Source organism: Saimiri boliviensis, chromosome 12 (genome assembly GCF_048565385.1).
Source record: "Saimiri boliviensis isolate mSaiBol1 chromosome 12, mSaiBol1.pri, whole genome shotgun sequence".
Taxonomy (NCBI): Eukaryota; Metazoa; Chordata; class Mammalia; order Primates; family Cebidae; genus Saimiri; species Saimiri boliviensis.
In genome coordinates this window covers 22,813,026-22,825,876 of record NC_133460.1, presented here as the reverse complement: position 1 = coordinate 22,825,876, position 12,851 = coordinate 22,813,026, and the positions used below count along the sequence as shown (strand labels likewise).

General features: G+C 41.9%; 1 protein-coding gene and 1 non-coding gene across 3 annotated transcripts in view; one reads left to right on the top strand and one right to left on the bottom strand.

Moving 5' to 3' along the window:
* Positions 1-1,057: 1,057 nt before the first annotated feature.
* Positions 1,058-1,160, top strand: LOC120367447 (U6 spliceosomal RNA). The gene has a single exon (XR_005581831.1). It is a non-coding gene; the product is annotated as a U6 spliceosomal RNA (small nuclear RNA).
* A 991-nt stretch (positions 1,161-2,151) lies between these two features.
* The window catches only part of BMS1 (BMS1 ribosome biogenesis factor), a 43,176-nt gene continuing 32,476 nt past the window's right edge, over positions 2,152-12,851 (bottom strand). For both annotated transcript variants that reach the window (XM_010340637.3, XM_074382082.1), the window contains exons 16-23: positions 10,877-11,065; positions 10,613-10,793; positions 10,310-10,368; positions 9,072-9,194; positions 7,982-8,129; positions 7,461-7,636; positions 3,129-3,290; positions 2,152-2,685 (exon numbers count right to left, since the gene is read on the bottom strand). In XM_010340637.3, coding sequence (XP_010338939.1) covers positions 2,455-2,685; positions 3,129-3,290; positions 7,461-7,636; positions 7,982-8,129; positions 9,072-9,194; positions 10,310-10,368; positions 10,613-10,793; positions 10,877-11,065 — 1,269 coding nt within the window. In that variant the 3' untranslated portion in view covers positions 2,152-2,454. The remainder of the gene's footprint in view (positions 2,686-3,128; positions 3,291-7,460; positions 7,637-7,981; positions 8,130-9,071; positions 9,195-10,309; positions 10,369-10,612; positions 10,794-10,876; positions 11,066-12,851) is intronic.

Below are 12,851 nucleotides of genomic sequence, written 5' to 3'. Positions count from 1 at the left end.
CATTCTTAACCTTTTTCTCATTCCTTTTTTGCCACCGAAATAGGGGTATCCACGGGTGCCGTGTGGGGGCTGGTACCCTACAGTTACATGCTGTCCAGGTTTGTAGCCTAGGAGCAATAGGCCATACCATAGAGCCCAGGTGTACAGTAGGCTGAACCGTCTAGGTTTGTGTGTCACTCTATAATGTTTACACAGTGACAAATTTGCCTGTTGATACATTTCTCAGAATGTATCCCCATCCTTAACTGATGCATGACTGTATTTTACTAACCTGGCCATCTGGGACTTTCACCAATAAAAATTGTACATGGAAAATGCTATTTATTGTTTCTTTCAGACATTAGAGATTCCTTAACTTTACTTTTAAATAATCTTGATATACAAACTTTTTTCTCTTGTTCTCCAAATATGATAAACCAAGATTTTTAATATTAGCAGGTAGACTTCCACCTACATATTGTCTTCCACCTACGTATATCTGCAACTGTGCTTAAACATTCTTTTATTTCCCCATTGCTAAAGGATTTCACTCTTCCGGCTAAAATATAAAACTATACAATTATAAATACTTATATGCAATGCCTCTCTTTGAACAAATTTGCTTGTTGTATAAGATACTTGCTGATCACCTTGTAAACTACTTAACTGTAAAACATGGTATGACTTGTCAATTTTAGTTGTAATTTTACATTTTAAAATGTATCAATTATGCTATGTAACAAATTAGTTTTAAATTATTTTATAATTTTGATGGGCTATGTGTCAGTCCCCAGGCCTATCAGCATACGAGATGATGAAATTCGTAATAGCTCTTGAGGAATAGAGAAACATTTACACCTAGAGTTGCTCAGAAAGTTCCAGGCACGTTCCAGTTGTCACTTCCCAGGTGGAATCAGCCCTGACGGGATCCTCACATCCCTTTCCCTTCTTATGAGACACGACGCTGAGCACCTGCCCACTGACAGGTTTAGGCTTTTAGAAAGCCTCTCAGACTAGGCCAGCTTCTCACAATCCTGCCAACCCTCTTTGGCCCCTGTGATACTGCAAAGGCAATGTGGTACTCATCTCAGCAGCACACATACTAAAACTGGAACAACACAGAGGTCAGCATAGACCCGCGCACAGATGGCACACAAATTCATGAAGTGTTCCACATATGTGTATGTATATTTTTTGAAACAGGGTCTTGCCCTGCCACCCAGGCTGGAGTGCGGCATGCTATCATGGCTCGTTACAGCCTCAACCTCCCAAGCTCAAATGATTCTCCTACCTCAGCCTCCCAAGTAGCTGGAAATTCAGGTGCACAGCACCACACCTGTCGAATTTTTGCATTTTTTGTAGAGATGAAGTTTCGCCACATTGCCTAAGCTGGTCTCAAATTCCTGGGTTCAAGTGATTCCTCCTGCCTCGGTGTCCCAAAGTGCTGGGAATACAGGCGTGAGTCACTGTACCCAGCCGTGTTCCATATTTCTACACACACCTGCACACATGGAGGAGTATATGTTGGGGAAAGTTAAGCTGGGGAAATGTGAATAAAATCAGTGGGCTGTATTGATGTAATATCCTGAGTGTGGTATGTGTGAAATGTTACCACTGAGAGAAACTGGGCAAAGTATACAATGTATGTGACTCTATGACTACATCATATAGAATTTGATTGCATATAACTATATCAACATATAATCATGAAATATATACATAACCTATATAATAGTATGATTACATCAATATAATGTTTAATTTTAAAAAGAGTAATGTAGCTAGGCAGGTATAATGCATGAGCATAATACAGGAAGCCTCCCTCACTGATACATACAATTTCCTTGGTCTCTGCACCTGAGACAACAATCTCCTGGTCTAAAGCTTCAAAAGAGTACTTATTGTTACCTCATCACTATACTAATGTGCAAAATATATGAAATAAGATAGGAAATGTCCACGACGGCCAGTGATCAAAGGAAATAACAGACAAACAAAACCCAAAAAACAAAAACACTACACACCCGTCTCTAAAATTTTACATGAGAGCTGAGGGTTCAAGTGAGTATTTCTTTCCCTTCTGGAAGACGCCTGATGAAGGTGGTAGAATAAATAATTATCCACAAAGAATTGTCAGGCATTCATCCCTAGTGAAAACTACTAAGTCACAACTAACAAAAAAAATATTTTAATGATATTTTTATAGTACAAATAATTAAACTGAGGCAGGCAGAGGGAAGTAGGAGAATCCACATAACCACAGCGATACCACTTTACATCTTGACAGCCCCAAGTGCTGAGAATGAACCCGATCCCAGCAGCCCAGGCTTCTCTATTCCTCCTCTCACAGGCACAGCCTGGGTAAAGACATCTCTTGGGCTCTTGCCCGGACTTGTCATTCACAAGCATTCCACCAGTGATGTTTGAAACTGTCTACCTTCACAGATCCAGGGACAGTCCCTCCAGTCCAAAGGCTCACTGCAATTGCCCCTCAGCCCCCTTCAAACTGGACTTCTGGTTTCTTCTTTCCTTCTGCCCCTGAATTCGGAAAAGCTTCTTCCTGAGGTCCTTCTGCCGCTTCAGCTTCTCCTCTTCCTCCTTCTGCTTGGCTCTGAAGTGCTCTTTATTGTGCAGGTGCCGCTGCTCCTTAGCCTTCTTCATCTTCTGACTATGCACGGTACTCAGAGCATCCAGCAGCGCGAGGATCTAACAAGGACAAAAGCCAGTGAGCATCAAAATGCTCTCTCAGCCACCACACACTCACATCCTAAGCTCTAAGACTAGGGGCAACCCACGATCCAAATGAATATTAACTGCATGAAAATGCATCCTGCGCTAGGAAGTCATTGTTGGCATGGAGACACAGGTGTGATTGCATTTTACCTTTAACACCACTGTTCATCATTCTGTGGACACTGTACAGCTAACCAAGACAGAAGGGTCCCCCAGCCGTGTGTCTGTTATCCCCCATTCAAAAGCACAGGCAGGGCAGGACCAGGCAAAGGAAGGGAAATGGACTCCTGTTCTTCCTCTGACTTTAGTTTCGATGCCCTGAATAACTGAGACTGCAGTAGAAACATGAAGTGTGCTGCTAAGAGTGTTCTCTTCCAATCTAAATGCAGCATGCAGTATGGCATGGGTGACGGTACCTTTCTTTCATGAGGCTCGCGTATGACGGCTGGTCTCCGCCTGTCCTTCGGCACCTTGCCTGCCTTTGCTTGAGTCTTGGGCTTGTTCTTAAATGGCAGGGCCTTCTGCAAGGCTTTTGGAATGTGCAGTGAATTAAAATGTTTCTTTTGCCTCAGGATTGGCTGAAAAGAAAAATAAAGACTGTGACATATTCAAATTATGTTCAATGTGCACTTAAAACTTCTGCATAAAATCTCATTGGGTTGACTTTTCCACAAGATCAGTAAATAGAATCCACTGGCCCTGAGAAATCAGGACTCAACTATCCGCCCAACACGGACTGTCTCAGTGGACACCCACAATTCTCAGTAAACAGAGGAACAGAGAGCTTATACTTACAACTCTCCCCCAAAACCCACTGTGTCCATTTCTATGGTATGTAGGGAACTATGGGGTTTTAACAGAGCAGATGAATAGGCCCAAGGTTTCTTTTAATGAAAATTTCAGGCCTTGTCTTTTGGCCACTCCAGGTAACGGAGTCTCACCCTGTTACCCAGGCTGGAGTGCAGTGGCATGATCTCAACTCACTGCAACCTTCACCTCCCGAGTTCAAGTGAGTCTCCTGTCTCAGCCTCCCGAGTAGCTGGGACTACAGGCACACCCCACCACGCCCGGCTAATTTTTGTATTTGCAGTAGAGATATGGTTTCACTGTGTTGGTCAGGCTGGTCTCGAACTGCTAACCTCAGGTGATTCACCCACCTTGGCCTCCCAAAGTGCTGGGATTACAGGCATGAGCCACCATGCCCCGCCTACTCTGGATTTAAGGACAGTTCTTCCTCAATCAGCAGCCAAAGTGTCCTGATGCCTGATTCTAATTAAGAAGTTTAACTTTATTTTATTTCTGATGGAAGGCTGGCTGAAAGAAGGGAGACTCAAATGACAGATGAAGGCAAAATACTCTACTGAATTTTCAAGGTAATCTTAACTTCTGTTTAATCGAGCTGACCCAAATTCTTAACTGCCTCATAAACACTGTTAATAAATTGAAAGTTTTGCCCTAGGCTTTCATTAAAGTCAACTATATAGAAAAAGTTTCTCCTATGTCTTGAAATTTATTATTAAAGACATCATCTTAATAATCTTCCATATTCTCTGCTTAGGAACCCAAATTGTTTTCAAATTCAAGAATTCAGGGAAATCCTACTTCTTACAAAAGAGTAGAATGAACAAGGAGCACCAAAGTGTATTTTAATAAAAATTCATGTAAGATAGTTCAAAATTTCATTAACTATTTTACATAAAATAAAAGCCTAGGAGAGACTTCTTTTTCTAGCAGAGTAGCAGACTGATGCCTTGAACAACTCTCTTATTACAAAACTAAATACTCCACAAAAAAGAACAAATCTTTTTAAATGCATTGTTAAGCTTTGAGAAGAATAATGAAAGTTCTAAGAAACCAACATTTAAATAAAAACAGAAGTCCAGACAGGCAATGAAAACCTAAAATAAAATTTAAAAAACCTGAACAAGCCAGCTGTCAGCAAGCATGCGCAACAGCAGGAACTCTTTAAGCTGCTGGTGGTGGTGGAGGTCAAGCCATTGCGCCCCCAGAACACGACACAAAAACCTCAGCACTGAAGCAGAGCACAGGTGCCCTGGAGCCTCCACCCCACCCAGGAAGCCTCCAGCAGAAGTGTGTGTGCCCCTGAACACCTGCAAGTCCCATATCCAGACCTTAGTGTTCAGGGCCATGGGACGACGACCAAAAATGGGAAACCATTTTACCCACCAATGAATAAATGGTGACACAATCATATAATGGAACTCAACAATGACAATAAATGAATGTTTGCCATAGACAAGAACATGGATGTGGCTTATAATATTGAATCAAAGAAGCTAGGCTCAATATAATGTGCTGTGTTTTATAAAAGTCAAAACCAGGCAGAACAAATCCATGTCAGGAACTGGGAAAGTGGCTATTTTGGGGGGGCAGGACGACACTGCTTGGGAGAGGCCACAGGGCGAGGCTACTGCTTGGTCCAGGGTGTGGCAGCTTGGTGTGCCACACAGTTCATCTAGCTGCACACTTAGGATTTGGGCACTCTTCTGTATGTACATTAACATTTCAATAAAAAGCTTATTGAAACATTCAAACTTCCATAAAAACCCACATTGCTTCAACAGAAACCTAGCTGACAAAGAAATCAAGAAAACAACCTAGCCGGGCGCGGTGGCTCAAGCCTGTAATCCCAGCACTTTGGGAGGCTGAGGCAGGTGGATCACAAGGTCAAGAGATCGAGACCATCCTGGTCAACATGGTGAAACCCCGTCTCTACTAAAAAAAATACAAAAAATTAGCTGGGCATGGTGGCATGTGCCTGTAATCCCAGCTACTCAGGAGGTTGAGGCAAGAGAATTGCCTGAACCCAGGAGGCGGAGGATGCGGTGAGCCGAGATCGTGCCATTGCACTCCAGCCTGGGTAACAAGAGCGAAACTCCGTCTCACAAAAAAAAAAAAAAAAAAAAAAAAAAAAGAAAACAACCTTATTTATAATAGCATCAAAGAAAAACAAAAACTTAGGAATAAATTTAACCAAGAAGGTGAAATTTAACCAAGAAGGCCAGCCTGGACAACATAGAGAAACCCCGTGTCTACTAAAAATACAAAACTTGGCCAGGCATGGTGGTGGCATGTGCCTGTATTCCCAGCTACTTAGGAGACTGAGACTGCAGTGAGTCAAGATGATGCCACTGTACTCCAGCTTGGGTGACAAAGAGACTTCATCTCAAAAAAACAAAAACAACACACACAGACAAACCCCAAAACAAACAATCCTGAAACTCACATGGAACCACAGAAAACCCCAAACAGCCAACAGATTACTGTGAAAGAAAAAGTTGGATCCATCACACCTCCTGATTTAAAACTGTATTACAAAGCTATAGTTAACAAAACAGTATGGTACTGGCATAAAAACAAACAAACAAACAAACAAAACCGGACCAATGGAACGGAACAGAGACCTTTGAAATAAATCCAAACATATACTGTCAACTAATTTTTGACAAGGGCAAACAAGACAACACAATGGAAAAAAAGAGAGTCTCTTCAATAATAGTGCTGGGAAAACTGGATTTTCACAAGCAAAAGAATAAAATTAGATCCTGATCATACACCATACACAAAAATCATCTCAAAACAGATAAAAGACCCAAACAAGACCCCAAACCATAAAACTCCTAGAAGAGAACAAAAGGGGAAAGCCTCTTGACAGTGGACTTAGTCATAATTTTTTGGATTTCCCACCACAAGCAAAGCTACAAATGCAAACATTTGAAACAAGGAGGACTGCACCAAACTAAAAAGCTTCCGCACAGCAAAGGAAACAACCAACAAAATGAAAAGGGAATCTACAGACTGGAAGAAATATTTGCAAACCACATATCTGATAAAGTATTAATATCCAAAAACTGGTAAAGAACTCTTATAACTTAATAGCAGACAAATGAGCCAGTTGAAAAAATGGGCCAAATAAGAAATGACCAGTAGAAACTGGGAGATGTACAATAAAAGGTACAAAGCAGCAGACATGTAGGATGAACAAGTTAGAGATCTAATGTACATCATGAGGGCTATAGTTAATAAAAATGCAGTCTTTGGGATTTTTGTTAAATAAGTAGATTTTAGCTGTTCCTGTCACACAACAAAATGTAACTATGTGAGATGGCAGACACATTAATTTGCTTCACTACAGTAACCAGTTTACTATCTATATGTATCTTTTAAGATCATGTGGTCAACCTCAAATATACAAAATAATTTTTTTTTTTAAGATGGTGTTTTGCTCTTGTTGCCCAGGCTGGAGTGCAATGGCGCGATCTCAGCTCACTGCAACCACCGCCTCCCAGGTTCAAGCAATTCTCCTGCCTCAGCCTCCCAAGCAGCTGGGACTACAGGCACGTGCCACCACGCCCAGCTAATTTTTTTGTATTTTTAGTAGTGACGAGGTTTCACTGTGTTAGCCAGGATGGTCTAGATCTCCTGGCCTCATGATCTACCTTGGCCTCCCAAAGTGCTGGGATTACAGGCATGAGCCACCGTGCTGGGCTATAAAATTTATTTTAAAAAAGAAAAGTTTGTCTTCGATCCAGAAAGAAACACTATTACCACTTTTTTGGTGTTCTGTTCCAAAATATTCCATGAATATACAACTGTTCAATCAAATTCAATGTTAGACTTTAAACTAGGACATTCAACGCATGTAAGACATTATAGAAAAGTGTCTATGTGACTCCCTGTCTACAGAGCACAGGTTGCATCTGCACTAACACACACGCGACTGCTACCTTATATAGAGAGTCCTTGTTCGCCTTTAGTCTGATGCCGTGGGCGAGCCTAAGTTGACCTGTGGTCCGCATTCCTGACCAGGTGTCCTTTTCACCCACTGGTTTCAACAAAGATGTTACTGGGTTATAGAAGGCTGGGATTGAAACCGGATACCAAGTTCGCATGAAGACAATATCTGAAAAGAGAGGTACTATACTTTAACATTTTCAAAAGAAGAATCACATCCATATTGGAAAGAAACAAAGAACAAAACCTGCACTCTGAACTTCTTTACCCGGTGGCAAAGTATGTGAAGAGAAAGCTCGTTAAGAAAACTACTCTCATAGATCACAGAACTGTTACTGGGTATGACCAGCGGGGTTGCAGACACAAGGTGCATGGGCACACCGCATACAACTGGGAGATCGGATACTGGAGCTGCTCAAATCTCTAGAGACCTGACCCTAGCCTCTGGTCACACTGGCTAGAAGTCAGGCATGAATGGTAACACCCTTCCCTGAACACCACACTAGACACTCACCGCTCATCAGCAGCTTATCCTCAAAGCTGGCCCGGAAAGCTCCTTCTGGAGCCCGGAGCGCTTTCTTGATCTGCCCCCTTATTCCACTGACAGTTCGAATCATAGCACCTTCAAATTTGGCCACTTCCAAGGCAGAGTTAAACATTCCCTACAGGTATAGCAAGATAAAAACATACACACACACTTATACTTTATGCTTTATATGTTTATATGCTCATATACTTTATGCTTTACTTCTTATCTGAAACATACATCACTGGTTAAAGAACAAAAACGATGCACTGACAGGTGATAAAATAATCAAACTGTACTTGCCCCTGAAAGTTGAATTACTACCTCAAACATAATACAACTCTTTCATTTTTCCCAGAATAATCATGTGGGTTTATGGGCATGCTCATCACTGCTGTCTGTGTGGAAGAGAAGATCAAAGAGGGATTTACTGAACTGAACTGGCCTAGGCAGCCTTTGCTGACATCTCTCAGACGGGACCGCAGCCCAGATCCCTTTACTCAGGTGCATGCACTTAGAACATGAAAACAGTAAGATAAATGCCAGTGGTATTATTACTTTATGTTGCAAGAACATTTTATGATCTTCCTAACTCTGTGTTTTTAATGAAAACATCCCCACTAAGGAAATTGTCAATAAATGCTGCTCAAACTACCCTCCCCAGATACTGGAAACAGTACATCCATTTCTCTGTACCCTTGCCAAGTTGTCTGCAAATGCTTTGTCTATTTTTCTACTGAATGGTTAGACAAACTTGTGATTTTTTTCCCCCTTTCTTAACACAAATCCAAAAAGTAGGAAATAAAACCCAGTGGTTAAAATGACGTATTTTCAATATGAGTTCTGTAGCAGTCTCACAGGGAAGTCATGAGTAACAGCCTCAATTCCTAAACAGCTGTTACTACTGCTTTTTTGAGCATAAGTAACACAGAATATAGAGAGCAAACAAAGAAGATATGAGGCTGATAAAAAATTTCAAACACTTTTCTAACAACATGAGGCCCATATTTTAGTATTTCATTCCTTTTCTCAAACAATGTGAACATTTATAAATATGAGAATATTTAGATATACAGACCTTAATAAATGAAGTGTTCTTGAAAATTTTATATGGAAAACCAGTTAGCTTTAATTTCTTCACAATTTTTATGGATTTATCCAGATCAAGGACAACTCCTGTGGCAGCTATCCGGAAATCAGGCTAACAGGAACCCCAAAATTTGAAAATAGGAATAATATCAGCAAGAGAAAGCTTCAATTCTATGTGACACAATAAATTACCAAAGTGAATTTTACTTACAATAGCTAAGAAAAACAAGAAAGACTATCTGAACTTACAACCCAGTGGTTTGACAAAAGTAATGCAAAACTTTAAAATTGGTAGGCCAAACTAACAGGGACGACTTAAGACTGGGTGTGATGGCTCACGCCTATAATCCCAACACTTTTTGGGAGGCTGAGGTGGGTGGATCACCAGAGGTCAGGAGTTCAAGACCAGCCTGGCCAAAATATGGCAAAACCGCATTTCTACTAAAATACAAAAATTAGCTGGGCATGGTAGCGTGCAACTGTAATCCCAGCTACTTGGAAGGAAGGCTGAGTCAGAAGAATTGCTTGAACCCAGGAGATGGAGGTTGTGGTCAGCCGAGATCGCACCACTGTACTCCAGCTGAGACAACAGAGTGAGACTCTGTCTCAAAAAAAACAAAACAACAACAACAAAAAAAGTGTTACTTGAGTACTTTCCTGAGACTGATTTCAGAGGAACATAATTTCACTATAATAATCTATTTGGAATGAAATGGCAAAGAAAAACGCAGTTGCAATGTTTAGGAAATTAAACTTTGGATCTTCAGGGCAGATTCCATCTGCTCATTATTCTGCTTTCTTCTCTATTAAATAGGACCAATAAACCTTGCCTTGCCTGACTGTTCAAATGAAAATGGAATGAACAGACTGCTATTCCAGCGTGGCTGCAGGGAGCCTCATGTCTGGCTGGTCTCTGATGGCTCTTCACAACCTCATAGAGTGCTCAGCACATGGCGAGCACTGCTTAAGTGCTTGCTTAGATAAATACATCCAAAAAATGCACATAAATGGAAAATGTCTTCAGTACCATAATCCTTCCACCTCCCCTCCTATACTCCCACAGCCTACTGAAAAGGATGTAGGAAGATTAAAAGAAAGGGAAATTTACTTTATATTACAAACAATGAGTAATTTAATTTTCAACTTAAAGTCTCATGTACCTAATAACCCACAATCACGATATATTTCTCAAACCAATCTGTAAAAGAAATTATCCAAAATAGTTACCATTATGCCACTGACAGACTGTATTGCCAAGAAACCAGTTCCCTGTGGAGTGATAGGGCCTTAAAGGAAAAGGAAAAAAAGAAATACAGCAAACCATTAATTTTAGATTCTAGGCTTACATATTGGATATGAACATTTACATCTGGATACAAATTTACCTATATACTCCAAACTACCTTCCCTCTCCCAGAAAAGAGAAAAATCTTAGGAGTGGAATTTTATGAAAGGAAAAGCACAAAGCTGTAATGATGCAGCCTGTGGAATAATCTCGGCAACAAGCAACTTATTGTAATCATATTTTACCCCAAAAGGTTGCTCCGCAATGCATGTGCTGTGGCGTGTACTTTAGAAGCCTTTGTCTTCCATTGTGGTCTTCGATATAATAGAGTGGGATGGTCTGAAACCTCCTCCACCCTACAGAAAATATGATTGGATCTCGGGACTTGAGGATTTTCTTATACCAGCGATGTTTCTTCAGACGCATCTGAGGGGACAAAAGGGTAAGATGACTGACGGAGGGGAAATCCACAGAGCCTCAGGCACCAAATACGCAGCAAAGGGACCCACCTGCACGTATCCAACATTGCCCTCACTGTTGCCCAAGCCACCCAAAATAATGGGGTAATGGGGGTCAAAGTTCTGCACAAATTCACAGGGAACATTTTCAATCTCAACGCGGACGTACATCCCAGGTCGAAAACCCTCATACTGAACTCTGGCTTCATCATCTTGATCCTCAAATTCTGCACGGTTCAGCTATACATGACAGGAAAAAGAAAAAAAAAACCCATATGCCATTATCTGTAATAAACATAAGATTAACATGAACAAATTAGCAACTTCTAAGTAAAGAACTGTGGACAGAATTATGTAGGCTTTATCCTATTAAAAATACTACACATTTGGCTGGGCACAGTGGCTGACGCCTATAATCTCGGCACTTTGGGAGGCAGAGGTGGGTGGATCACTTGAGGTCAGGAGTTTGAGACCAGACTGGCTACCATAGTGAAACCCTATCGTTACTAAAAATACGAAAATTAGCTGGGCGTGGTGGTATGTGCTTGTATTCCCAGCTACTCAGGAGGCAGAAGTGAGAGAATCACTTGAACCCAGGAGACAGAAGTTGCAGTGAGATGAGATCATGCCATTGCACCCCAGCCTGGGCAACAAAGCAAGAGTCCATCTAAAAAACAAACAAACAAATAAACAAACAACTACTACACATTTTACCTCTACAGTCTGCTCAGAATGAGTCAACTGTTTCCTTCCCTGCTGCTCCAAGGGACAGCAAATGCAGACAACTCTGTGGAGTCCTGCATGCCCAAACCCTGGAAACGTCCCCAGTCCACACCTTCATTCCTTCTCTACAAGCGATTCTTTCACACCTTTCCCCGTCTTCAAACACCCAACACCTTCCTCACCTTCACTTCTCTGATGGCTGTTTGCTGATTCATCCAAACCCAAAAGAACCTCCACAGTCAACCCTCTACCAGCATTTCCTCCTGTATCCAGCCTTATCAGAGCTCTGACTTAGCCCATAGGAGAGCTTGTGTGGCTATTTAAATTAAAATTAATTACAATTACATAATATTTAAAATACAGTTCCTCAGTCACACTAGTCACACTGCAAGTGGTCCTTATCAACCTGTGGCTAGGGTTACAATATTGGGAAGCAGAAACGTGCGTCTCCATGATAACGGAGTTCTACGGGCAGCTCAGGCACAGATGATCTGTCCATGCCTCCACTCAGGGCCGCACATCACTTGCTCACTAGTTACCATCCACTCTTCCTGGACTTTATTCCAACGGCTCTTCTCTGTTATTTCTCTTATCGCAAAACCTTTTGATTCCACTTCTTCCACCAACAACTGCTCCATTTCTCTGCTTCTCTCCACAGCAAAAGCCCACAAAAGTTTTCTGCAGTTACAGCCTCCAGTTCCTCTGCTCCATTCTCCTACATCCATGAAGAGCGGTGCTTGCCAAGATTCCTGAAGGCCTCCACGCCTCTCCTCCAGTGGCCAACTCTGCCTTGACCACAGTTACCATGGCAGTGGGATCTGAACAATATGTCACCTCAGTGTACAGCTGGCCTCCTGTGTGCCTGCATGCTCACACTGCTTCTCCCTCCTGGGCACTGCTCAAGCCTCACTGCCGCAGTCACCCCCTCTCACCCAGGCTAGTCCTGCTCCTCCCACTCACTCTGCACTAACTCCCTGGTCACCTCACAGCTTTATGTGGCATCTACATGCTGAGAGCTGTTCATCTAAGACCCTAGCCAGTCCTCTCTTTCTAGACCTGACACTCCGTTTGTCTGAATGACACCCAGCTGACCCAAACATCATCCTCCCAAAGCTGCATCCATAGAGCGTTTCCTATCTTACAACAATCCACCCTTCCGGGAACTTCCAGTGTCAACCTTATTTCTTCTCACACACCCCACATTCAGTCCACCAGGAAATCCTACTGACTCAGCTTCCAAATAAAGTATATTTGGTTTGATTCTTTGTCTCATCTCCACTGCCAGCCCTCTGGTTTGTGCCAC